The sequence below is a fragment of the Myotis nattereri genome (genome assembly GCF_964212035.1).
Source record: "Myotis nattereri genome assembly, chromosome: 10".
Taxonomy (NCBI): Eukaryota; Metazoa; Chordata; class Mammalia; order Chiroptera; family Vespertilionidae; genus Myotis; species Myotis nattereri.
Window position 1 is genome coordinate 76,504,016 of NC_138085.1, and position 25,217 is coordinate 76,529,232.

At 57.8% G+C, this 25,217-nt stretch overlaps 2 protein-coding genes across 3 annotated transcripts in view; one reads left to right on the top strand and one right to left on the bottom strand.

Moving 5' to 3' along the window:
* The window catches only part of LDAH (lipid droplet associated hydrolase), an 86,358-nt gene extending 83,292 nt beyond the window's left edge, over window positions 1-3,066 (top strand). The window contains exon 7 of the mRNA XM_081100831.1: window positions 794-3,066. Coding sequence (XP_080956957.1) covers window positions 794-997 — 204 coding nt within the window. The 3' untranslated portion in view covers window positions 998-3,066. The remainder of the gene's footprint in view (window positions 1-793) is intronic.
* A 13,135-nt stretch (window positions 3,067-16,201) lies between these two features.
* On the bottom strand, window positions 16,202-20,237 carry GDF7 (growth differentiation factor 7; the record flags this gene model as incomplete). 2 transcript variants are annotated; one of them, XM_081100495.1, is made up of 2 exons in its annotated part: window positions 16,202-17,166; window positions 19,844-20,237. In XM_081100495.1, 2 exons carry the CDS (start codon window positions 20,235-20,237, stop codon window positions 16,202-16,204), a joined length of 1,359 nt encoding a protein of 452 aa, XP_080956621.1. The 2 variants fall into 2 exon arrangements, with proteins under 2 accessions (XP_080956621.1, XP_080956620.1); XM_081100494.1 differs by having other exon boundaries at window positions 16,202-17,178.
* Window positions 20,238-25,217: the final 4,980 nt, after the last annotated feature.

A 25,217-nucleotide genomic window follows, 5' to 3' on the forward strand; every position in this document is an offset into this window, starting at 1 on the left:
TAAATATACATGTTTATATATGTACTTATATATACACATATATGTGTGCACGAACCCATACACATGTACACATGCATGTGTACATATATACACGTTTGTATGTGTGTACAAACGTATACGTGTGTATGTGTGTCATGGGCAGATATAGATCAATCTTAGTAATGCCTCACAGGAGGTTCTGTCTCCATCCAGCCTGCTCGCTGTCTCCAAAGTATGATTATAACACCTCCCCACCGAATCAACATACACTCCTGCCATACGAGCCTATTTGTGGAAATGTCACAGACACGCTTGGGGTTCTGGTCACATTTCACCTGCCTCATGGAGAAGCCTGAGTCTGTCTGATTCATCTTTGCATGCATCCAACAAACATGTCCCATGTGCCTACCATGTGGCTGTATGGAAACTATTAAGTGTGTGATGTATGGTCACTAGTCACTCGGCAGTGATTTTGTCTCGATAACTCTTCCCGCTCTCTCTGCCATCTCTCCAGTGGCCAGCCCAGCCTCCACATACACGACTTTGCTGGCGAGTCCTTTCCGTGGCTCGTGGGTGGTCTGTCACACAAGGCTCTCCCTACATGGGTTTCTTCCCATCAGATGCCTTTTAATTCACTCCCACAGCCGTGAAGGCTCCCAGCCTTGAGAGAGCTACTCTCTGGAGGGAGCCTTGGGACCGGCTCCCAGGGCCAGGCTCGGGGCTGGTAAAGCAGGTTGCTTGCCAGTTGCTGGTGTCCTATCTGTGCTGGGAGGGGAAAGTGTTTTCTAATCCATGTTCTTGTCTTGTCTTTTAGCTTACGTTTTACTACGGAACTATAGATGCTTGGTGTCCAACAAAGTACTATGAAGACATAAAGAAAGATTTCCCAGAAGGAGATATTCGGCTCTGTGAGAAAAAAATAGCTCATGCTTTCATCCTCCGTTCATACCAGGAAATGGCTGACATGGTCGCGGACTGGCTGAAGGATGACCTGTCCAAAGTGGACATCGCGACATAAGGAAGCAAAGACTGACAGCTGGTGCATAGGGACCATGGTGCACTGACTCTCAGTAGTAACTAGTAGACTCCGTAGGTCAATGCTTAATTTCGGTGTTTGATTATGGAAAAGAGAAAAAAGTGAAACCCTCTTGGCTTAAAAACTACCCACTCCCAACGTCCCACGCTACTGGCTGCAGTAAACACAGGTGACGAAATATTCCATAGGTCCAACCGCATGTTTTCCGAGGCTCAGGAGCACAGTGGCCTAACAGGTCTCTGATGTTTGCCCAGGGGCGCCATGCAGCTTGTCTTGGTGGGCAGGGCCCTTGCAGACCAGAGGAAGGCTAAATGCAGTGATTCTAACTGACGTACGTTGTAGAGGAGGCTCTGCTAGGGGAGGTTAGGAAATGCCTACTAGGAAACATAAGAGGTCAGGGAGCGTCTGGTGTGCAGTGCATCTTGCCAGGGGACCTGAGTCTCCCTCAGGACAGAAGCCGAAGAGCAGCCCAAACTAACCTTGCCTGGGTCTTGCCGAGACCATCACTACCAGGACAGCCTGCAGACCTACGTCACAAATCGCCACGTCAGCCTTTTGTCTGGCCACCCGGGCACAGCCCCACACAGAGCCAGCATCGGGGCAGGCAGGCACTGCCTGTGTCCGTCCGTTTCTGGGAAGCTTCCCTGAGGAGTGTGATTCCTGGTCCATGTGCATCAGCCAGAATAAAGTTTGCCAGGCATCCCTCTGCTCAACTAACTGGCTAAGCTGGAAGGATCCTGGCTATGCCTCCAGCCACACGACAGCCAGCCAGCTCCGTGCCGAGCCTGGGCCTGCCGGGTGGGGAGCTCCTTTGCCAGCTCCTCTCCCCTAGAGCAAGGTTGGGGAGGCCCGACTGCCTCTCATCAGCCCGGACCTACCATCAGTTGTCCCCTCTGTGAATTTCTTCAATGGAACTCCACTGAGGACCAAGCAGTGAGCCAGGCACTGTGCTAGGCATTGAGGAGAGCCTTAGCTATATTACGATTCTTCTGACAACCTCCTAGTAAGTACTTTCCAAAAGGGCATCCTTAAATTGCTCAATAGAGCATAACCGTAAATGATAGTTCCGTTTCCGCATTAGCATATTAGTTGGGAAGAAATTGTTTTTACTAATGAACCAAAATTAGCCATTTAATTATGTAAATTTGCCTTCTCCGGACACCTTGAGGTCCAGGAGAGAAGCAGCGTGTTCTCTGGCCCAGGGTGGCTAACAGCATTGCTGCCTTCCCCCAAATCAGCTCATCCTGGGCCAGGAGCCAACACCTCGCAGTGAGTCTTGCATCAGAAGCATTAGGTTTTCTCCGGGGGAAATCCCTCGGGCTTTGGACAATGTGGCGTTGGCCTTCCCCTCAAAACCTGAAGCCCCCTGATGGCAGAGGCAGCCCTGATGTGCTGCCAACCCCGTGGTGAGTGTTGGACAAGCTGCTAGCAGCCAGGGCCTCTGCGTCAGAGCAAATGACTTTTTGGACAAGAAGGATCCAAGTTCCAGGCAAGGAGTGCTCTTGGCTCCAAAGAGGAGCCGGGCACACACAGGCCACTGGCTCAGGCTGCACACTGCCTCCTCAGGGCATCTGCGTGGGAGGCCTTCTAGACCAAGCATGTCAAACTCACGGCCCGTGGGCCACATGCCTCGTTTATTTGGCCCGTTCAGCCAGGAACATCTGGGCCTCCTCTGTGGCAACCTCTGACACCGTGTTAGCATGGCAAGTTTGACATGCTTGTTCTAGATTCTGGTGTTAGCAGCTGGGACTTGTGGCTCCAACGTGCCTGGCAGACAGGAGACGCTCAGTGGTATGAACTTGAGCCCTTCAGCAAGTCCTGGGAGGATCGTACCCACGGAAATGCAGCCTAGCATCCCAGCTTCTCTCAGTGTCACTATTCCACATGCCTCTGTTCCAAAAGCCCACGTGGATGAAATTGTATCTCATTTTGTTCTTCAGAACTTAAAAACTGTTTAAAAGCGAAATGATAAAGTAAAGTATTACTGGCTCTTATTTCCTGTTTATCGTCTAAGCACCAAATAACTTTTTGAAATAAATGCTTTACCAGCGCTCATGAGCTTGCTTGGCCTGGTGGCCGTGTGCTGGGGGAGGAGGGGTACCAGCTGCACAGTTCTCTGAGGTAGACTCGGGTCAAAGTCTCCCTGGGAAGCCGAAAAGCCTCTCTTCTCAGTATTTGTCTTAGAGAAGGAAGGATCAGATTTCAGGAGAATGAAGTTCATTTTATTTCATTAGGAATTAAACAAAAGACTGCATGTTTCCATGCAGGTAGGAGGGGATAAGGTAGGTGAACTCTGAGACCTGGCCTTCAGTGTGATTTTTAGGCAACTTCATCTGGTTTCTCGGTGCCTCGCTGTCCTCATTTGTAAGATAGAATTAATAACAATGCCTGCCTCCGATTGTTGGAAGAATTAAAGAAGATGACAACATGAAAGCATTTAGCACAATCCCTGACCAAGAGTATCTAGATCAAGATTGGCAATAATAATAATAATAATAAATATTGTCATGATAGTGAAAATAAAAGACTAATATTGATAAGTGGTGGATAAAGTCTATTTTTCCAGAAGCATTTCTGCGTATAGGCCCCAGTCAGCCACATGGGTGGTCCTTGTCAAAGATTTAACTTCGTTCAGGTTACCTGGTGCCCTCGGTTCTCAGTCTGCTCTGGGCCGTGGGAGGGGCTCTCCAAAGGCAGCCAGCCCCTGTGGCTCTCGTGGTCTGATGTCCAAGGTGGCCAGGGCCCTCGCCGTCTGCTCCCCCGCTCAACCCCTGGGCAGCCAGTGACCTCCAAAGGCTTGATTCTTCTTTATCCTACATTGTATCAAAATTAAATTCATTTCCAGCCCTGGCTGGTGTGCTCAGTGGTTAGAGTGTCGGCCCACGCACTGAAGGGTCACCGGTTCAATTCCCGGTCAAGGGCACATACTTGGGTTGTGGGTTTGCTTCCCGCCCCCTGGTCAAGGTGGTTGAGGGAGGCAGCCTGTCGATGTGTCCTTCTCACATTGATGTTTCTGTCTCTCACTCCCCCCTTCCCCCTTCCTCCCTTCCACTCTCTCTGAAAAGCAATGGAAAAAAATACCCTCTGGTGAGGATTAACTAAAATCCAAAAAATTAATTCCAGAGTAAAGGACACTAAGGAGACATGACAATATACAGCAACACCTGGTTCTGGACCCGATGTTTTTATGACAAAACCGTTGTTGGGACGATTTGCTCGACTCGAATGGGGTCTAAAGCTGAGCTGGGAGGAAGGGGTGTGCAGGGGTTGGGACGTGGGGAAGCAGAAGGCCCTGTATGCGTTGAGATGCACTGATCCGCTCACTCAGATGGCTCCGAGGGAATATGTTCCCTGCATTTTACTAGCAACCTTTGTGTCAATTCCAGATGGTTTTGAAATTTGTAAAAGTAATTATTTGAATAAAAGCAGGTTCTCTCCTTTTGTGTCTGTCTCTCATTGCTTCTTTTCCAGAAAGTGAATTTCTTTTTCTAAGCCAGGGTTCCTCAAACTTTTAAAACAGGGGGCCAGTTCACTGTCTCTCAGACCATTGGAGGGCCGGACTATAGTTTAAAAAAACTAGTCAGCTGCTAAGCAACAGGCAGCGGCGGCAAAAACACCCGGCGGGCCCGATAAATGTTTCTGGCGGGCCACATGTGGCCTGCGGGCCATAGTTTGAGGACCCCTGTTCTAAGCAGTAAATGGAGACCGGACTTCAAATCCTGCTTCTGCCCTTTCATAGGTTTGTGATGTCCCATAGGCTTAGCCTCCCTGAACCGCTCCCCGAGTTTCCCCCAGTCCCCACCTCCACCCCCACCCATCTCTTCGTCTATGAAAGTACTTGCTTCAGGTTTTGGATTTGGGATTTGGGGAGGGTTTTGTTTGTTTTAAATGTGGGCAGAGGAGGTTGTGCATATGGCATCGAGCATCCTGTCTGACTTAGGGTCGATGCTCTATAAAATGGTACCTAAAGGAAATTTGTTTTTCTTTCACTCTCTCTTCTCTTTGGTGCAGTGGCGGACCCCGTGATAGCTCAGTTTCTGCAGTTTCACGCAGCCTGAAACTTCGTTCTTGCAGTCTTTGCATCTCTGGTTCATTGTGCGGGGTGAGGGGAGATGCTTGCTCAACTGGCTCAGCCTTCTGGCCCCCCCGGCCATGCAGGCCTCCAGCACACACAGCCCAGGATGCTCCACCATCACCTCAGGGGGCTTACAGTCCACTTAGAAGAGGTGTGGGAAGCCAAGCATTTCTTAAGTAACAATAGACACCACCTTTGTTCCTGGCCTTCTCTTGTACTTGGCTCCTTCTTCCCTTGGGGACGGGTTTCAGGAGCCATCCGTGGCTGGAACTACCCACATGTGAAACTGTGCTGTGAACAAATCATCTCTGAAGCCTTAAGGCCGAGGCCCTCCTGCAGGAGTCGGAGGTCAGAAGCTGTCTACTTCCAAGGGGACAGGTTCCTGCCTGCGCCCCACGGAGATGTCGGTGAGTGATCTCATGGGTCCCGGTGAGGGGGGCCGATGCGGGACATGGGTCTGTCCTCCTCCACAGACGCGAGGCGTCCAGAGCAGGGCGGGTGAGGTCACAGAGGCTCTGGGTTGCCTGCCACGGTTCTAAGAGCAGCTCCTGAGGGATGGGGGCAGGCTGCTCCCAGTGCCAGAAGGACAGGGCGAACCTGGCTAGGTGTGGGGAAGGAAGAGTGAGGGCCCCACTTTCAGGGTGTCCCCTTTAGGCCTCACAGCCCTTCGAGGTTATGGTTATACTCACATCACAGGTGACCACACAGGTGCAAAGGTAAGTGACTTGCTCAAGATTGACAGCTGGGATGCAATGCAGGCCTCCACTCCAGAGCCGGCCTTCACCCCCTTCTTTGCACGGCCTCATGCTGCCTCCTGGAGGCAACCGTGGGCAGCCTGGCAGGCATGGAGGGTTAGGAAGGGAGTCAGAAGAGGGGCAAAAGAGAGACAGGTCGGCAGGGAAGTGAAGAGTAGGTGGCGGGATATAAGTGAGTAGTTTTAAAAGAAGGGAAGGTGTAAGAGGTCCGTTTTCAGGGGTGGGAAACGCCTCGGACAGTGCATTCGGAGAAAGTGTGCCTGCGGACGGAGGATGCGAGGGTCAGTCACAGGTTCGGGCGGGGCGGGGGGGTGGGGGGGGGTGACAGGAAAGCAAGGCCACTATACCTCATGGCCCATTCTTGTCCCCCTCAGGCTGCAACTGTTGCTTCCATTCTCCCATGGAAGATTAGAAAAGCTGTGGCGTCTGGGGATTAGCAACTACCAAATATGTGGTTATTGTTTGTGGAGCACTAACCCCAGGCAGCCCCCCAAGTGTGAATTACATCCACAATACAGGAGACTGTGCTCTGGGACACCCTGTGTTTTCATTTTCTGGTGCATTCCTCAGACATTGTGGCCGAGGGGCCTGCGCTGACCTCCCCACGCCCGGACAGCCTTCCTTGCTGGGTAAGTCCCTGGGAAAATTCCTCTTCCCGGGAAGGGGAATGTGACCCTGTGACTGGGCGTCCGTCGCAGCCAGGGGTACGGGTGCACCTGCAGGGCTCCCTCCCTCATGGAGGGACTGGGATCCGCCTCTGCAAATCTCCCCGCTGGCCGGGAACATCTGGGCCTCCTCTGTGGCCACCGCTGACGGCCACGCACCTGCATGTGATTAGGGCTCAGCAGACGCCCACAGACTCCCGGTGGCTCCGCGCTGGTGACACGTCGCAATGGACGGGTTTCTCCCCATCACCGTGCCTCCTGAGCAGAGAGTAGGTGGCATTCCCGGACACAGGAGCAGGCGCATCCGTGACCCGGGCAGGCAACCCTGTCCTCAGCGGTCCTCATCTTTGCCCCCACCTCCTTGGAAGTGATCAGGCCTCAGGCAAAAGGGGAGAAGGAGGGGGTGAGAAGCCAGTCTCCACATCAGGCATCGCAGGGCCTTTCAGACGCGCTCCATCCGTGTTTGGGAAGTAGGGTAATGTAAATGCCCCCCACCCGACTTTCCTTTCTCCCTCTAACCACAGAATGCCAGCTGGGTCAAGTAGAGACTGGAAAATAAGAAAACAAAGAGCTGACCGAGGGTTGTTATAAGCAAAGCATGACAAGACTACACTTTTTTTAAAATATATTTTTATTGATTTCAGAGAGGAAGGAAGAGGGCGAGAGAGATAGAAACATCACTGATGAGAGAGAATCAGTGATCTGCTGCCTCCTGCACGTCCCACACTGGGATTCAAGCCCACAACCAGGGCATGTGCCCTGACCGGGAATTTAACTTTGACCTCCTGGTTCATAGGTTGACGCTCAAACACTGAACCACGCCTGCCGGGCAAGACTATACTTTTTGATGGCAGGGTCATAGAGCTTATACAATTATCGTTCCTACCTATGAGCTGGTTAAAGGGGAACATACTTTTTATCCCAAAGAGACTCCTTTAATTAGTAGTAATGAAATGAAGGAACAAAAAGGGAGCAGATCCGTTGAGCTTTTCCCCAGAGAAAGACACGTGGCCGCAGGGACTGGCATTAGCCCTCGGGGACACTGGAGCACACAGGACGGGCACATGCTGCCATCGCTCTGCCAAGTGCTGGGTCACACAGGCCCCACCCACATCCCGCAGGGCCATCCTGGCAGCAGGTCCTTGTGAGGGCAAGAACTGTCACCTTCCCACAGCCGCTGCTCCGTCACTAACCCTCTCCCAGAAATGCGTACGGAACAGATGAAGGCTCTCCTGTCACCTGTAGGAAAAGTCACTGTGGGCCGATGGCGGCGGCAAGCTGTGCGGAGGGTCCCCTGCCGCCCGGTCTGGGAGCGATGCCTCAGGATCCAGGCCGTGTCCCCGGGCGAGGATCCTTGTACTTGTCTGGAAGAGTGCTGAGCGAAAGGACCCTGCCGAAGCTGCAGGGCCTGCTGGTGTCCCTAAGCTCCACCGTCGGCCTTGCAGAGGAGGTGGCCATGGCTGGGCCTGGGGCTTCGGATCTCAGAGGCACAACTGTACGGCCTGCGGAGGGCACTCCCGCTCTGAACTGAGGTCCCAGGGCAGCAGGCTGTGTGCACTCAGAGCAGCTCTGCACCACACACATGCACACACACGCATACGCACACACACGTGCGCACACACGCATACGCGCGCACACACACGCGCACACCAGCTGCTGGCAGTGGCAGCACTCACTCCTTAGAGGTGACCTCTTCACTTTCCAAAGAGAAAACCTTCATTGCGTGTCGGCCCCTCCCCCCGAACCCTGCAGTGGCACGTAGAGCGTGGGGCCGTGTCGGGTCTTATCTGGCATCACACAAGTCACAGGACCCAGCCTGAGCTGCTTGGAGGGGGAATGACCAGCGTGAGGACTGGTGGACCCAGAGATCCCGGGTGGCCCAGCTTTCATGCAGTCGTCCGGTGCCTGCGTGGTTGACACTGTCCTCCGGGCCGAGCATCTGACACAGAATAACAAGCCCCAAAAAGGTTGTTCTCCAAAGACCAGTCAGGAGCAGATTTATCCATAAAATATTTAATCAACTTATCTGTACAAAATATCAAAATGGCTACTGAGGAGTATACAAGCGTGTGTAACAAATATATACTGCTATGTCATTGTCAAGAAAAATAGAGATTGCTGTTTTACAGTTCATTTACATTCCGATATGTACAATCTATTTAAACTCGAGAATACATATACACAGTGGGTTTATACCTGCCCTTGGAGACTGCCCTACTGGCTGGCCTGGGCACGGGCAGCATTCACAACGTCAGCTCCTGCCGCCCCAAGAGCCAGGCTGGGGGGCCAGGAGACAACCCTATCTCCAGCCTTGGAGTCCTGCTCTAGCCAAACCAGTTCTGGAAGACTGCCCACAAAGGTGATTTCGGCTGGAGTTAAATGAGGGTTTAAAAACCACACCCATTCCCCTTCTTACTCCAGAACCAAGCAGGGAAACAGCGAGTGTCAATGCCAAATGCAAGGGATTTCTAACCACCCCCAAATAATTAATTCTGTCTATAGCGGCTGAGGGAATGGCATGTTACTGAGCTGTGATGGCGCTGCTGTCCCTTCGCATTTTGCCCATTTCCTTAAAATCACAGTGTTGGCGTCAGTCACTGATGTGCATGTGCTCGGTAAGGGGGGGGAAGGGAGTGCCCATTGTGTCAGGTGCTGCTGCCCACCCAGGACCCGTGGAAACCGTACCACCTGGTACGCTGGTGCAGGAGCTCTGCAGAAACCGTTATGGAGAAAACAGCTGCTTCATTATATATATTTTTAGAAAAAAAAGCTTCAGAATCCCCTGTTGTCATCTGCTAAAGGGCAAGTTGCGGTCAGTATGTGTGTGTGTGTGTATGTATGTATATATATATATAATTGATTTTTAGAGAGAGAGGAAGGGAAAGGGGGAGAGAGAGAAAAACATCGATGTAAGAGTGAACCATCAATCAGCTGCCTCCTGCAGGCCCCCTACCAGGGATGGAGCCTGCAACCCAGGCATGTGCCCTGACCGGGAATGGAACTGGCAACCTTTCGGTGCATAGGATGGTGCCCAACCAACTGAGCAACACTGGCCCCAAGGCCAGCAACTTAATCCTTGTAAAAAATGCACTAACTTTTCATTTGAGGTGAAATACTTCGAGCTAAAAGACCTAAAGCGATGCAAATATGATTCTTTGTCACAGAAACGTAAGAGCTGTTTGCACCACAGTATAAAGTAAAGTTCAGAGGAAGAAGACTCTAAGGATGCTACTGTTCGCTCTCTGACGTGTTTGAGGTGGAGAATGCCAGAGAAGTGCCCCTGTCCAGCGTCTCTGTGCCTGGCCCGGCACCCTGGAGTACTGCCCGGCCAGACACGCTTTATCCCCAGCTTGCTTGCTGCTGGATCACCATTTTCTAAACAGAATGCTGAGTGGCTGCCTTTGCTCTGACTCTGACAGGTCCTGACCCAGAAATATAAGTTGCCAAGAAATAAGCCCTGCTCGTGGGCGCACCCCTTCCTCAAGCCGCCTGCTCACCTCAAGCCAAGCTGCTGCCCCGAGCTACGGGAGAAACTCAGACACGGACACGGGTATCTTTCTCTGCCCTTGGCAGCCTTCAGTCACTCAGAGACAAGCATGCAGACAAGGAAAAGCCCTTCAAAACACCTTGTCTCTGCTTTTCAGACTCACTGACCCACTGACAAATGCAGGTGAGGACTGCCCACATGTGTGAGGTCTGAGCAAAGCCAGGCTCGATGGTAGGACAGTACATATAACAGGTACAAATTGTGTGCAATTTCCCCAAACCACCAGCTCGCTGGCCTGGGTGCTGCCCTTCCCAGCCAGTAGCCCTGGGAGCATCCTCGAGGGACATGCAGCCCGCGCACTTGGATCGGCGTGTTTACCTCTAATCAGCAGGACTCCTATAAATAAGCCTCACAGGGAGCCTGGTGTTTGTCAGCCACGAGCACACCTCAGCCCTGGAAGGTTCTGCAGGGGCCCTAGATGCTGGCCGACAGATGTCTGAGTAGGGTCTCGACCCAGAACAAGCACCTCACCCTGTTTCACGATGGAGCAACTGCCTGGGTGTGGTGGTTGCCACCGCAGGTCAGTAGAACAGCGCAGATCATCCTGCGAAGAAAAGAGCCCCTGGCCCACCGCCAGCCTGGCCAAAGCTCCAGCCCCTGCCTCGCCACGCGCCTGTGTGCCAGCGCCCAAAAGGTGGATGAGCACAGAAATGCCAAAGCGAGCAGCTGGCCGCCTCCTGGAAGGTCCGCACCGGCAGGCCTAACGGCGCTGGGATTCCACTGTCAGAAGCTTTTCCTTGCTTTTCTAGACAACTTACTTCATGTCCCGTTAGGAAAAAAGGATAAAAAGTTTCCGCAGAAGGAAATGTGTCAGGCAAAGAAAACAAAGAGTGCAAACTGTGCTTCAGACACCAGCCCGCTGGGCCATTTTGCCAACACTCACCCGCCTGCAGCAGCACCTGGCGGGGAGAGGCCTGAACTCTGCGGCCCTCTTGCCGTTGGACGGGGTGCATGTGGGAAAAGGCAGCCCTTTCTTCTGCCAGGACAGACGCAGGGAGGGCCAGAAGGACTGCTCCGGGAGGTGTGCACGGCAGGAGGAAGCCAACCATCGCCCACAGACCATGCACTTTTAAGTATAAACCTGACCTGAAATGCAAACTAATTCTCAATGACCTCACGCCCTGCAATTGCACCGTCCCAGGTGGCTCTGCTGAAACTACTGCTGCTGCCACAAAGCACCAACCGGAACTTTTCCTGGCCAGGAGAGTGAGTCTACGGCCGCGTCCCAGGCCCGCTGTCGACCCGGCACCAGTGATTATGGTGAAGCTGGTTGTGTGAACATGAGCGGAAAACACCCCTGAATGAATGAAGCCCACAGGGCAGACGCCAAGCCTTCAATCACCCCCACAGATGATGGAGGCCAACCTCCGACCCTCTCCCTGCAGCCCCATCCTCCCAGGAGGCCACTGGGAAGAACAGACTTCTCTCACCTGAAGCCTCCCTGGGGTTACCTGCTTGTGCAGCCCCACGCTCTGGGCACGGATGAGAGTCCAGCACAAATGGAGGAGCCTGCTCCAGCCTGACTGGCCAGAAGGCCCAGCTGCCTGAGAACTTAGAAACAGCATCTTTTCGCTTCCCCCTTCTAGGGTTTCTTCAGGTTAAACTCCGCCCCCATTTCCAGGCCATCAGGCAGGAGAGAAGGAGGAGCCCTCTGATACCTGCCCCTGCCTGGTTCACTCCCTGACAAGCTGGCCCAGACATGGCCATGGGCTGGGGACCTGCTGGGGACCTGGTGGAGCAGTCCACCCTTTGAGGGGCTGGCTTGCCTGGCCCAGGGGCTCTGGGACAGACCAGGTCCCTGTCTGGGCTGCCAACGAGGCACAGCCCATTCTTCCTTCTGCTGCCCGGGGAGGCATCAGCAGCAGGCGGAGCCTTCCCAGGACGTGGTCCCAGGACAATCCCAGCCCGAGGGTGGCTCTGCCCATCGCTCCGTGAGCACAGGGAAACTTGGGCTGGGTTGGCAGTGCCCCTCAGCAGGGACACAGGAAAGGTCCTGGCTTTGGTGAGCTGAGCCCCACCCCTGAGGTCCTGGCCTCCCGGCGCCGGCCTTGCCTCCGGATGGAAGTCAACGCAGCAAGAGCTGTGATGGTGTGAGAGGGCTGGGGTCAGAAGGGGACCTTTCCCAAGAACCATGGCACTGAGCTGACGCTCGGCGCAGGGAGGAGACTGCCCACGGCTTGTCTAGACCTCTCAGGAAGTGCCTTGTGGAGCCCTGAACGGGCAGGTGGCTGTAGGGCAGTTCACCCCGGGGCACACGAAGCCCACAGAAGGCCGGACTGTGGTGCCACTCAGATACCCTCGGAGGGATCCATCACTTCTCGCTCACGCGCTCACTCCCCACCTTTTCTAACTGCTGGGTTTACGTGTCTGCTGACTCCTTCCTTCCCAACCCTGACACTTTCTGAGAGGACACTGCAGGCCCTGCCCTCCCTGGACCCACCGCTGCTTTCCAGAGCTCCGTCCATCCGCCAGGCCCCCTGGCAGCCACTTGAGGCCCCTGGCCCGCAGCCCACTGACAGGGCACTGCTTCCCACCTGGGGAAGGTCTGCATCCCCGCTGACAGCTGCTCCCGGGAATCAGCAGGGCTCCCCCTGCCTCCCATGACTTTGGTGGCCAGAGGCAGCTGTGGTGCTGTCCCCTTCACGGGATTTCCTGGAGACCAGATTCAAGCAGGGTAAGAGTCTGCCTTTTTCTGGGCACAAGCGGCTCTGGGCAAGCGTCCGTTTTTCTCCCTGCTCTAAGGAGAAAGTCAGGCTGCAATCCCCAGCTCTTTTCTGCCCTGAGTGAATGGAGCTGCAAACTGGACCCATGATTTGTAGGATCTGAACCCTCCTCCGACTACACCCACAGGGTGGTCAGTACTCTCTCCGGCACTGAGCGAGGTTCCCATTCCTGCCAACACCTGGAGACTGTCGTGGAGAAGTCACTGCACGGGGTTTGGTGGGCGTGGCTCCACTGTCACACAATCACCCAGCCTCTCTTGCCCATGCCACATGAGGCAGAAAATGCCAGGACGGTGAGGTGAAGGATGGCGTGTGCACGCTGAAGGCGTCCCCAAGCCAAGGGGACACAGCCCGCCACGCTCTCGCAGGACCCAGCCCCAGTGCTTGGAAAGCCAGCATTCAGCCGGGGAAGCGTTGGGCATCGGTGGGCATAGCTGCCTGCCAGTGTAGGGGTCTCCCTTCCTCCTGGAGCCTGGTTTCCAGCAGCAGTGACCAGACCGTGTCAGTGTCTGGCGGATGCACCAGCCCCTCAGGCCAAGCTGGGCTGCCCAGCCTTCCTCTCTAGCAGGAAGAGTGGTTCAGATGATCTCAACAGGAGCGCACAGTTCTCCCCAACAACATGGAAAACTCCACTTACTGCAGGAGGAATACTGCGGTGAGGGGGGCTGCCTTTACTCACAGTCCTGACACACTACCCTGCTTGCCAGCAGCCAGCTCACCCACCAGTGGCGCCCCCCCTGCCTAGAAGACAGGTGGGCAGGCAGTCCAGGGCATTACCAACTGTCCTGGCAGAACCCCTTCTCCACACCTTGTCAAAGCTGGTCTGATCAGATCTCAGCAGCCACAACCGGCTGCCTCCACACATGGCGGCCCTTCTGTCATTTCTATGGCGAAGCACATCCTCTCCATTCACCTACGTTTAACTCAGAGACACCGGGGGCGGAGCAGAGCTGCCGCGGGACACGGGTGGTCCCTGTGGTTCGAGGCGGCTCCAGGGGAGACCCAGGAGGCATTCCTTTTGTGTGGTGAGCAAAGAGCACACTGAAGGCATCGGGGCCACGAAGGAACTGTCACTGGCCACGGACAGCACCCGCCACCCCTCCCCAGGTGCAACCTGGGCTCCAGATGCACGAAGACCACTCCCCCGTATCACGTAGGTCGTGGTAGAAGGAGATCGTCAGAAGGAAATGGAGAACATGGAGTTTTTCCTGCCACAGAAAGCTCAGGCTAAATCCTAATTTCTTCTCCCACATTTTTTTCTAGTCCCTGAAGAAATATCTAAATGTTTGCTTTTGTCCAAAGATAGTAAGTCCCCTAGAATTGCTTCAGGATAATATTTAGCTCTAGTTTCTCATTAGCTCCCTTTCTAAAACCTCTAACATTACAGCTTTTAGTCTTCACATGACAGGTATCGGAGCAATCGTTATTAAAATCAGAGTTTGCAAAGGAGTGGGGCTTCTCTGGCAAAAATCCATACACGTAACAGGGCTATCTAGGCCCAGCCACTGCAACGGGAGGGACGTGAAGTGTAGCAGCCACTTGGGGGGTGGGGGGGGTGTTGGGATTTTAACCTGAAGAAACTTGAATTTTCTGGTTATTTATAGCTACCCACATAGCCACAGCATAGAAATTCACATTATAAATGTGTTTCTTTTCCTTTGGGGGAATTTTACAGGATAAAAAAGACTCGGGTGGGGCCCTTAAATCAGCTGTATCTAAATCTTTCATCTCTCTCTCTCTCTCTCTCCCCCCCCCCCACCCCCGTAAGAATGGAATCACTGAGAATGAAAATGTGTATAATTGTTCCTGGACCTCAGCACCCAAAACAAGAAGGGTAGAATGAATCCTCTCAGGGACCCTAAATACGAACACCCAGCACAGCCTTAAACAGGCGCACTCAGGAGCTGCGGTGAGTTTCAAAGCAGCCCTCCCAGCCCTAGACAGATGGACCCCAACTTATTTCTCTCCCCTCCGCCCACCATTTACACAGCCACAGAGGCCTCCCAGGCAGAGCTGAAACTATGAAGGCTGTCGTGTGTGAGCTACCCTTTTATGTGGACAGACCTTCTACCATCTGCAAGACGCTTTGTGGCAAAATCAGGGCCTGGGGGATAGACTTCCGCCTCTGCTCCCCACACCAAGGCCCGAACCTCCCGAAGGGGCCACAGCAGCCCCCCTGCAAATGCCCCAGGACAGAGCCAGGACGGCGGGGACCTTCCTCCTGCTCTGAACCACCGGGTTTCGGGGAGTTGGATGCTCACAAAAGCACCTTTGTGTGGCTTCACTTCCCGTTACTATCACATCTGCCAAAAACTACAGCAACAACACGGTGACAGCGTGTAAAAGCCGACACAGGCACGATAGCTAAGCACAAGCACATGTCCCCACTCTGAGTAAGCGTGGTGGAGGGGCTGCGCCTGCTCCCAGAATCCTGGGCAGGAGCCCGCCCAGGGCGGCCCTGCCTCTTTCCAGTCCTAAGCACCTCCTCACAGATCCCTAGGAAAACCTCCTGGCAGGTTTCTAGGGAAAGCCATGGCTTTCTCCCACCCCCATTCCCAGACACTGCACTAGCCGCCCCCTGGAAGCCCCCCAAGGCACAGCCACCACCCCTGGCAGCTCAGGAGCTGCAGATGCACCTCACCCCTTTCAGATCAGATCAGACTTGCCGTTTAAAACCTCTCCCCTATTTCACTCTCCCTTCCAAAGAAGAATATCTTTTCTGCTTTCTAGATCATTCCCAACAGGAACTGGTTTTTAAAGAGAGAGAGGGCGCCGGCCTTGGCAGAGTTCTAGGAGGGCCCACCAGGTGCTCTGACAAACGCTCCCGGTCAAAACGGAGGGGACACCTTCCACCTTAAAAGTCAAAGAGAAGAGGGAAGGCCTTTGCAGCTGCTGCTCCCCAGAAGGGCTGGCCTCGGCGTGCCCCAGCCCTTCAGAAAGGACCCTGCGGACCCCGGGCCCCACACCCCCAGAACCGGCCACCCAGCCAGAAACATAAAGGGGTGAGATAAAACTGAAGCAGGTACCCCTTTAGTTCACCCATTCTGGAGCCAGCAATTCCCTAGCCTGTTCCTACCTGATTTCGTGTCTGTTGTTTAACATGAACACAAACGCCAGCCTCTCCCCAGGGGAGGCAGCGGGTGCATCGGTAACCTGTTCACCGAGTGCGCGTGGCTGTGACATCCCTAGCGCGGTCATCTCCACCCCGGGCTTTCCGGTGCAGTCACGGTAAATGGGTGCGTGAGTAAACGAGCTGTGGGTGTGAGTGTGGACCTGCGCGTTCTCTCCTCCGTGCGGGCGCGGGGCCAGAGTCCGACCGACCGGCACCCGCCCTCGGCGCCAGGCCCAGCCCTCAGCTGCTCTTCAGCAGGGGGTCCTCGGCGGCGCGGCTGCCCCCTCCCCGCCCGGCCCGGCCCGCCAGCTACCTGCAGCCGCACGCCTCCACCACCATGTCCTCGTATTGCTTGTAGACCACGTTGTTGGCGGCGTCGATGTAGAGGATGCTGATGGGGCTGAGGCGCGCGGGCACGCAGCAGGAGGCCGGCGCCGCGTCGGGCGCCATGGAGTTGAGCAGCGTCTGGATGATGGCGTGGTTGGTGGGCTCGAGGTGCGAGCGCAGCGGGAAGTCGCAGACGCCCTCGCAGTGGTACGCTTGGTAGTCCAGCGGCGCGATGATCCAGTCATCCCAGCCCAGCTCCTTAAAGTCCACGTGCAACGGCTTGCGGCTACAGCGGGTCCGGCCCCGGCGCCCGTGGCCTCGGCCCGCGCCCCCGCCGCCGCCGCCGCCGCCGCCCGGCGCAGCCCGGGCCCCAGCCAGCGCGGTCCGCCGCCTCCTGCGACCGCCAAGGACAGCAGTCAGCGCCCCGGCGCCGGGTCCCGGGTCCGGCGGCTGTCCGGCGGCCGGCGCGGCCCCGAGGGTGCGGGCCTGGGCGCGGATCTCTCGGAACAGGCTCTCCTTTCTCTGCGTGCGGGAGGACACCACCAGCAGCGCGCGATCCTCCGCCGCCGCGCCGCCGCCGCCGCCGCGAGCGCCGAAGCCCAGGCGTCCCAGCGCCAGCGGCCCCCGCGCCGGACCCGCCGCCGCGCGCAACCACAGGCAGAACGTGCGGGGGGCGCGCGGCTCCCGGCGGTGGCTCCGGACGGCGTCCGCCACGTCGAACACCTCCCAGCGCTCCCCGCTCAGGGGCTCGGCGGCCCGAGAGTGCAGCAGGCTCGGCGCGCGCGCGGCGTCGGGGCACGTGGACAGCTGCAGCAGCGGCGGGGGCACCGGCGGGCCGCGGCCGTGCTCCGGGGGCTCGCGGCGCAGCACGCGCAGCTCCGCGCCCACCACCTCGTCCGCGTCGGCCAGGCTGGACAGGTCGAACAGGAACCTCTGGCCGGTCTCGGCTGCCGATTCGTCTGCAGGGGACGGGCAGAGACACAGAGAAAGAGCCGCCTGTGAACGCAGTTCGCACTCCTGGCCGCGGGGCCGCCTAACTGCAAAGGGCCGGACCCAGAGACGGGAGTGAGGCCCGCGGGAGCCGGCGCCCGCCCCCATGTCTCGGCCCCAGCCCGCAGCTGCCAGCCGGGTCCAGGGGAAAGGAAGTCCGACTTTCATGGAGCCAAAAGGCCCTCCACCGCGACAACCCGCGCGCATCCACTTACTGCTGAGCGGCGCGGCCAGGAGCGCACCCCCACCCCCCCAGCCTAGACCAAGACTACAGGACCGCCGCCTGCCCCAGAGCCACGGGCTCGCGGGGACTAAGTCGGAGGCCAGACTTTCTCTGCTGGTGGCGGACGTAGGCCTGGTGGACGCCTCGGAAGTAGTGCGCCCCTCCCAAGGCCCGAAGACGGTTTGCCCGGGAGCCCGAGCGATACGGGACCGCTCCTGTTTGCTCTGCTAAGCACCTACAGGAGCCGCGGTGTCCCGGCTGCACGAAACGGATAATTCCTGTCCCCAGAAAACTGCCCCTTCACCCCCTCAGGCCGGTCTGAACGGTCCAGCCGGCTCCCAGGCAGATTCGTCCGGAGGGGACGCGTCAGCAGGGCTCCAGAGTCCCTCTAGTGCGCCCAGCCTCCTCGCTTCGCCCACGGAAAACAGACCCGGATCCGGCCCCAACGCTGCGGGTCGCGATGCGGAGCTCCATGCTCAGCTTCTCCCAGTGTTCCCTCCACCTCCGATGGAGGCGGGAAGGCCGCAAAAGGGCACCAGGGGCCTTATCAGAAGGGTGTGGGCAGCGTGACCACTGCCTTGCAGTGAGGGCAATGGGCTACTGGAGGTCTCTCGCCTCCAGGACCCCGTCCCTTCGCTGGCTTACTCTTTCTCTCCGCTATGACTTATCTCGGGCTTCCGAATTTTATTTCTTGTCCTATTCACTCTTGTCTTTGGGGGCTCAGAAAAAAAAAACGTTGACATTCCACCAAGCAGCAGATAAGGAGCTCCCTTTGAAGGGGGTCATCTGGTTTCGTTTTGCCCCAAACACAGAGACGGTGCAGACTCCCCACCAGTGGACATGTTTGCTCACCAACCACCGTGGCCAGGCCCTGGGCTCTTGAGGTCCGAGGTGTGGGCGCTGCCAGTGGCTTCCTGAGTGGCCTCAAGAAGCCCAGCTTTACGTTGGAGCTCAGGATGGAGAGGGAGGCAGGAGAGTCAATGGGCAAATACTCCCCCCCCCCAACACACACACACACACCCCGGCATGCTTTCTCCCCAGGGCTGGCTCTGGAGCACTTTCTCTGACCTTGCCCTACAGCCTCTCCCTGCTTCAAGGTGCTGCCACTGCAGCCCTTCCCTCCAGAGGGAGGAAGGACAGGCCGCCTTACCTGCCTTAACAGCCAAGCTGGCGGCCCAGGAAAGGATTTGGCTGAGGCTGAGGCACGCCCAACAACCAAAGAAAGAGGGTCTGGTGATTCTGCCAGCCTAGGGCCCTGCACACCCCAGCTCTCCCCTAATAGGGAGCCCACACAGCAGCCTTGGGGCTGGGGCTTCCCTGGGCCTGTACGCCAGGACCCAGCCTTCCGATGAGGACCGGAGCCTCCAGTCCTGGGCGCCCGCCAGGCCCTGAGAGGATGCTTGAAAGTTCTCCCCAGACTACAGGGCCATTGGGCCCAAGCTGTCCCTGCACCCAAAGTAAAGCCGTCTCTGTGTGTGTGTGTGTGTGTGTGTGTGTGTGTGTGTGTGTGTGTGTGTTGGGCAGGGTGGGTGACTTGGTCACTGCTCCCAGCCAGGGCCAATACTTGCTTTCCAGCCCCATTTGCCTTCCCTTCCCTCCTGCCTTTTATGCTGGGTCTCTGGCTGTTTAGAATTAAGGCTGAAATTACTTAAATCTCCCCTATCTATCTGCTTTAATGACATCAATAGAGATTAATAAAATCCAGATGACACAGCAATCACCACGGCCTCACCCCGTCCTACCTTTGGAGAGCCTGGGAGGGAGGGAGGGAGGTGGGGTGCTTGGTCCTAGAGAGGCCTGCATTCCTGCCCCACCGCTGGGCCCTTCGGAGTCCGGGACCACCAGCGGGCCCAGGGGCCCAGCACGGGAACCCACAGCCACACACCTGCACCCAGACGCGGCAGAGAAGGGCCTCTGTGTACCTGGTGATGCCGCCTGCCTCTCCAGGGCCATTTGCTTTGGTCTGATGCCTGCCTCTCTCTCGCATGCCCCTGAGTTACCCCCAATTCGTACAGCCCCCGAGAGACTGGGAGCTGCTCCTAGGTTGCTGCCAACGAAGAAGAAGCGGCCACCGCCGCTACCTCTAGGCAGTCCCTCTCAGCCAGACCCCTCCTCCGGGTTCTCCGGGTCTCCCGCTCGGCCTGCCTGCCTCCTCGAGGGGGCCGCCGGCCGCCGGGCCAGGGCAACCCAGAGGGATGGACCCAGCCCTCCGCGGCCGGCCGGGAGCTTCCGCGTCTCTCGCCACGATCCCGGCGCCGCAGGTTGGGAGCATGGGCCCGGGCGAAGTTTCTAACACCTGAGGCTGGGCCAGGCCGCCCCGGGATGGAATGGCGCAGGGGCACGGCGCCGGCGGCGGTCTCCAGCGAGACGGGACGGGACGGGATGGACGGGCGTAGCAGAGGCGCGAGTACCTGGGGTCGCCTGGTCCGCGAAGCCGGTGATGGTGTCCGCGCGGCCGTGGCGGCCAGAGCCCGCGGAGGAGGCGGCGGCGGCCCCGGCCGGAGCCCTCCCGGCCAGGCTCCGGTAAAGCGACATCATGAACTGGTGCGGCACCACCGAGCCGTTCCTGAAGCCGGAGCCGGCGGCGCGGCGCGAGGCGCGGGCCCCGGGAGCCGCGGCGGCCGGGGCAGCAGAGGCGCCCGCAGCCGCGACGAGGGTGCGCCCGCCGCCGCCGCCGCCGCCCCCCGGGCCCTCGGCCGGCCCTGCCCCCGCCACTCGCAGCACCGCGGCGGCTTCGAGCCCGTCGCGGGGGCGGCAGGCGCTCAGCAGCCAGAGGCACAGCGCGGCGGCCGCGCTCAGGTCCATGGGCTCCGTGGGCCGGGCGGGCGGGCGGCGCGAGCTCCGTGGCTCCGGGAAGTCCCCCGGCGCCTTTTGAACATAGTGTTTAATAATGGGGGACGTGTGCGCGGCGAGCAGCGCCCCCTCCCACCCCACCCCACCCCACCCCCGCCGACGCCCGGAGCAGCGCCCCCTGCTGAACGCTCTCGTGGCCGCGCCGCGCCCCCCACTCCCGCCTGACGCGGAGTCCGGGGCAGGAGCCTCCCACCGCGTCCCCACCCCGCACCGGATCGCGGCGCCCCGACTCTGGACCCGCAGGGGACGCCGGCCAGGGCCTTCCGCACGAAACCAGGCCCCGCCTCCCTGCCCCGCGGCCTGGGGACCCCGCTCCCCCTCCGCCCGCGCCGCACCCGAGCCAAACGCGCCCCCCGGGTTTGGGGACTCCGGGAACCTCGGCACCCGCCCCCACCCGGCTTCCTCCCACTCCCCTGCGGAGAGCCGCCCGCCCTCCCCGCTCGATTCCTCGAGCGCCAGGGCGCCAGAGGCTGGGGCGGCGGAACGGCCCGGCCCCGCCCGTCGGTGCCGAGAGCCCGTGGCCAAGGCGCACAGAGAGGCCACGGGGTCGCGCGGGGCGGCCGCGAAGGCGCGTTTTTTGCTAACCAGTTCGGCTGTGCCCCGCGCCTGCCACAGCCCCGAAGACCGGAGCCGGCGGCCGGAGCAGGGAAGGGGACCCGTAAGGAAGAGCGAGCAGCTGGACGGGCAGGCGGGAAAGACAGAAGGATGCGGAATGACGCTCGGCGAGCAAAGGTTTGGGCGCGGGACGTGCGCTTAAGCTGGAGCGCAGATCTCCAAAGAGCACAGGAATGACGAAGGCAGCGCCGGGGTGACAGGAGACTCCCGCTCAGGAGTGGCGCCCCAAGTTCTCAGTGCGTTGACAGTGATGACCTCCTGCCAGCCCTCTAGGGTCTGGCTAACGGGAAAGGGCCACCGGGTATATTGGGGTGCAGCCAGAAGCCGGTGGGCGCGAAGACCCCCAGGGGGAGGGTGCCTCTGTACTTGTCCTCCCCCCGCCCTCCCACCCCCGCAGCGGTTGTCGCTCGCTGGGAGCCGGGTTGCTGGAGGGGGCGCCCAGCGGCGGTGGCTCCCAGGAGCGCACTCTCTCGGGCGCAGGGCATTTGTGTCCGTAGCCGGCAGGGGCAGTTCCTGAGGCCAAGACTCAGGGGCAGGAGCAGGGGAGGGTGGTCGTAGGCGGGTGTGGCTCAGCCCCACCGGCAGCCGGAACTCCCCTGAGTGCGGGAGCCTCCGGCGGAATGAGGGGCTGCTGTTAGGCAGACGGAGGGGCTGAGCCCAGCGGACGCCCGAAGCGGGGCAGGTGCGTCCTTTTCCTTGAAAATTGCATTTGCCCCCCGAACTGGAAATCTAGGCGGGGGCGGGGCATCACGGTCACTTGGAGTGGGGGATGAGCGTCAACGCGATGTCTCAGGACCCAAAGCCACGGGAGGTGCGGGTGCCACTCTCACCGACGCGTTGCACTCTGACACAGTTCCCTTGCATCAGCCGCTCCCTCCCGAGCGAACTCCTGGCCCATCCCGGCCACGGTGGAGACAAGGCCACTGGGAAACAGGGGCACAGGACGGGCAGGAGAGGCCTGGTGAGGGTCACTCCTCGCAGACCCCACGCCCATCAGGTGGGCGGAGAAGAAAGGCGTGAGATGAGGTTGGGAAGGTCTGGGCAGCAAGGGTGGCGTAGAACCGGGATGGCCAAGACTGGTCAGAGAGCATCGCCACAGGTGTCCCTGCTGGAGTCACCACCACTGGTCGGGCTCATCAAGGCTCAGCGTGGGGCTTCCTCTTGGGGGCTGCAGGGGCCTTTGGTGGTGGGGGAGGGGGGCAGGCAGGAGGGAGACCTGCACGTTGTGCTCGACCTGCTGCTCAGCGCATTTTGAAGGGAAATTCCTCTGGCCTCTGTGTTGCCCCAGCAGTCACTGGGCAGCTGTTGAGGAGCCCAGAGGCAGGTGCAAGAAGTTTCGAGAAGGCTGGGAGCAAACTGGCACCGGAGTTCTAACTTCATCCTGCATCGGTCTAATGACCACCCCCAACCTCCAGAATCCCAGACTCCTGCTGTCTCAGAGAGAGGAGGTGAGTTTGGCTCCAACAGGGGAAGAGGAGGAAAGCCACAGGGAGAGGGAGTGGGGTTGGGGGTGTTTCTTGACTGAGGTGGGGAGGGCTGGTCCCCACATTCTCACCCCAGGTCCTTACCTCGGAGAACACTTTTGCTGCTCATCCCTCCCCTGCAGAAGCTGTTTGCTTTCTCTGAGGATTTGGTCTTTGATTCAGGACACAGGATCCCAGGATCTGGAAGAAACTTTGGGGTTGTCTAGGGCCTAGACAAAATGCAGTTTGCAGTGGTCGGCAAACTGCGGCTCGCGAGCCATGTGCGGCTCTTTGGCCCCTTGAGTGTGGCTCTTCCACAAAATACCAACTTCTGCGCATGGGCCACGAAGTTTCAATTGGTATTTTGTGGAAGAGCTGCACTGAAGGGGCCAAAGAGCCGCATGTGGCTCGCGAGCCGCTGTTTGCCGACCACGAGCCTAGGTATACAGCAGGTTATACCATCTAGGTTTGTGTAAGTACACTCCATGACCCTTGCACAAAGACAAAATCACCTAATGATGAATTTGTCAGACCATGTCTCCCTTTCTGAATTGTAGCAGGGATTATAATTGGAACAGCAGAGAACCGGTAGAGGAGGGAAGTGGTAATTTATTAGAATTTTCAAGAAAATGCCTCTCTGTAAGTCATATTCAAGTTGAGGCAAGAAGATAAGGGCCTAGCCCCGTGGTCGGCAAACTACGGCTCAAGAGCCACATGCGGCTCTTTGGCCCCTTGAGTGTGGCTCTTCCTAAGCCTTAGGAGGACCTTAATTAAGTTAATAACAATGTACCTACCTATATAGTTTAAGTTTAAAAAATTTGGCTCTCAGAAGAAATTTCAATCGTTGTACTGTTGACATTTGGCTCTGGTGACTAATGAGTTTGCTGACCATGGGTCTAGGCCAACCTCCATGCCATGCCTGAATTGTAGCAAACTTCTACCCAGGCAGTGCTTGCGGGGACAGGGCGCCCCAACCCCAGGCGGCCTTCTAATAGCTCTGAACGTGACCATGTTTTGTCTTAGCAGACCCAGGAGAGCCACAGCATCTCCCAGGCAACTTCGCAGCGGGGATTTACATGCCACCTGGAAACACGCGTCTGGAACATGAGTTCAAGCCCCTTGGGAAGTTAGTCTTGGATTCTGCCGGCTGGTTACCTTGTGGTGACCTTCAGGCACCAGGACTTGGGTCAGCTGCAGGGACAGTCTACTCAGCTTCAAGCCACATCCCAACCCCAGTCCCTCATGTCTGATGCCCTGAGCACAAGGACATCCCTTAGAGACAGATGTGTGCAAGGTTATAAGGAAGCCAGGTCCCCAAGGTGGGCAAGTGATCAGACGCTGTTACTGGGCATCACAGCCTCCTGGGATGGCGGGTCCCCTCTGCGCTCCTGTTCCTTTGTTCTCCAGGCAGCACAGAAGGTCTCACCACAGCTCTGCCCTGGGCGCCCTGTAGACAAGGCGTAATGAGGACTCAGCCTCTGCCTTGTCCACTTTTGGGGTGTGCGGGGTCCCTGCAAAAAAGCATTATTTCAGAAGACAGAACATGTGCTCCCTGGCCATGACTGGTTGGTGCTCCTGAGAGTCAAGAGACCCGAATTCGCCCAGCTGGCGTGACTCAGTGGTTGAGCGTTGACCTATGAACCAGGAAGTCACGGTTCAATTCCCGGTCAGGGCACATGGCTGGGTTGCCGCCTCGATCCCCAGTGTGGGGGGTGCAGGAGGCAGCCAGTCAATGATTCTCTCTCATTATTGATGTTTCCATCTCTCTGTCCCTCTCCCTTTCTCTCTGACATCAATACAAATAGATATTTTTAAAGAGACCAGAATTCAAATCCTGCCTCTAACCTCACTGCAAGTCCCTTAGCCCTAACTAGCTTTAGATCCTCAAATGCACAGTGAGGCTGACAATCAAATGTCCACCGACGGTTCACCTGTGAGAGGTGGAGGCCATGTGGGCATGGGGCCGCTGCCAGGCACCCGGCCAGGAGCCTGCCCTCGGTCTGGACCTACCATGGCCCCTGGCCTTTGTGACTCAGAGCTGGAGAGAGGGTTAGGCTGGAGCTCTGCCCTGAGGAAGGTATCGCTGGGAGGGCAGGAGAGGGAAGGTGGTGATGTTACCTGCAGAGGCAGCTGCCTGCTGGCCCTCACTACACCTGGTGGTACTGATCTCCACTCAGCCAAGAGGTGCTGCAAATGTCTCCCCCAGAAAGGCCTAGATGGGCTGCCTGGGCCACAGGTGCGGGAAGATTCCAGCAGTGCTCTGGCTCGACTTCCTGTCTGATGCTGGGGCTGGGTTTCCTTGGGCTCTGAGGAATTTCCCAGGGCTGCCCTGCTCCAGGTTACCCCCGGCAACAGCTCTGGCATCTACACCCAGTGGGCTGCAGCCAGGCTCAGGGCCACTGGCTTGACCTGCCACTGGCTTGACCTGCCATTGGGCTCTGGGCCTTTGCATGGGGGAGGGGAGGGGACAGAGAAGGGAGCAGGGTGGGTTCTTTCCCAGAAGTTCCACAGGGGACCTCTCTGAGCCCTCTGTTTGGGACAAATGCAGAGGGCTGGCGGACACTGCCATCTGCTGGTCACTGGTAATGTGTGCTCCCACTACACCCCAGCTTCTGTTGTGCATCTCTGGGGCTTTCCATGGAGGGAAGGCGGGAAGGGCAGAGGGTCTGCATGTTTCCCGGGCCAGGTTTACAGACTCAGCTTTTCCGTTCCGGAGCCACTTTGGCAGGAGTCAGGGTCTCGGCTTCTCATCCCATGGTGAGGTGAGTCCATATGAGAGCGTCTGTCATACCCTGCATCCTCTACCTCTAAACCCTCTTGCCCTGATCCAGCTGTGGCCCCAACGGCAGCCATC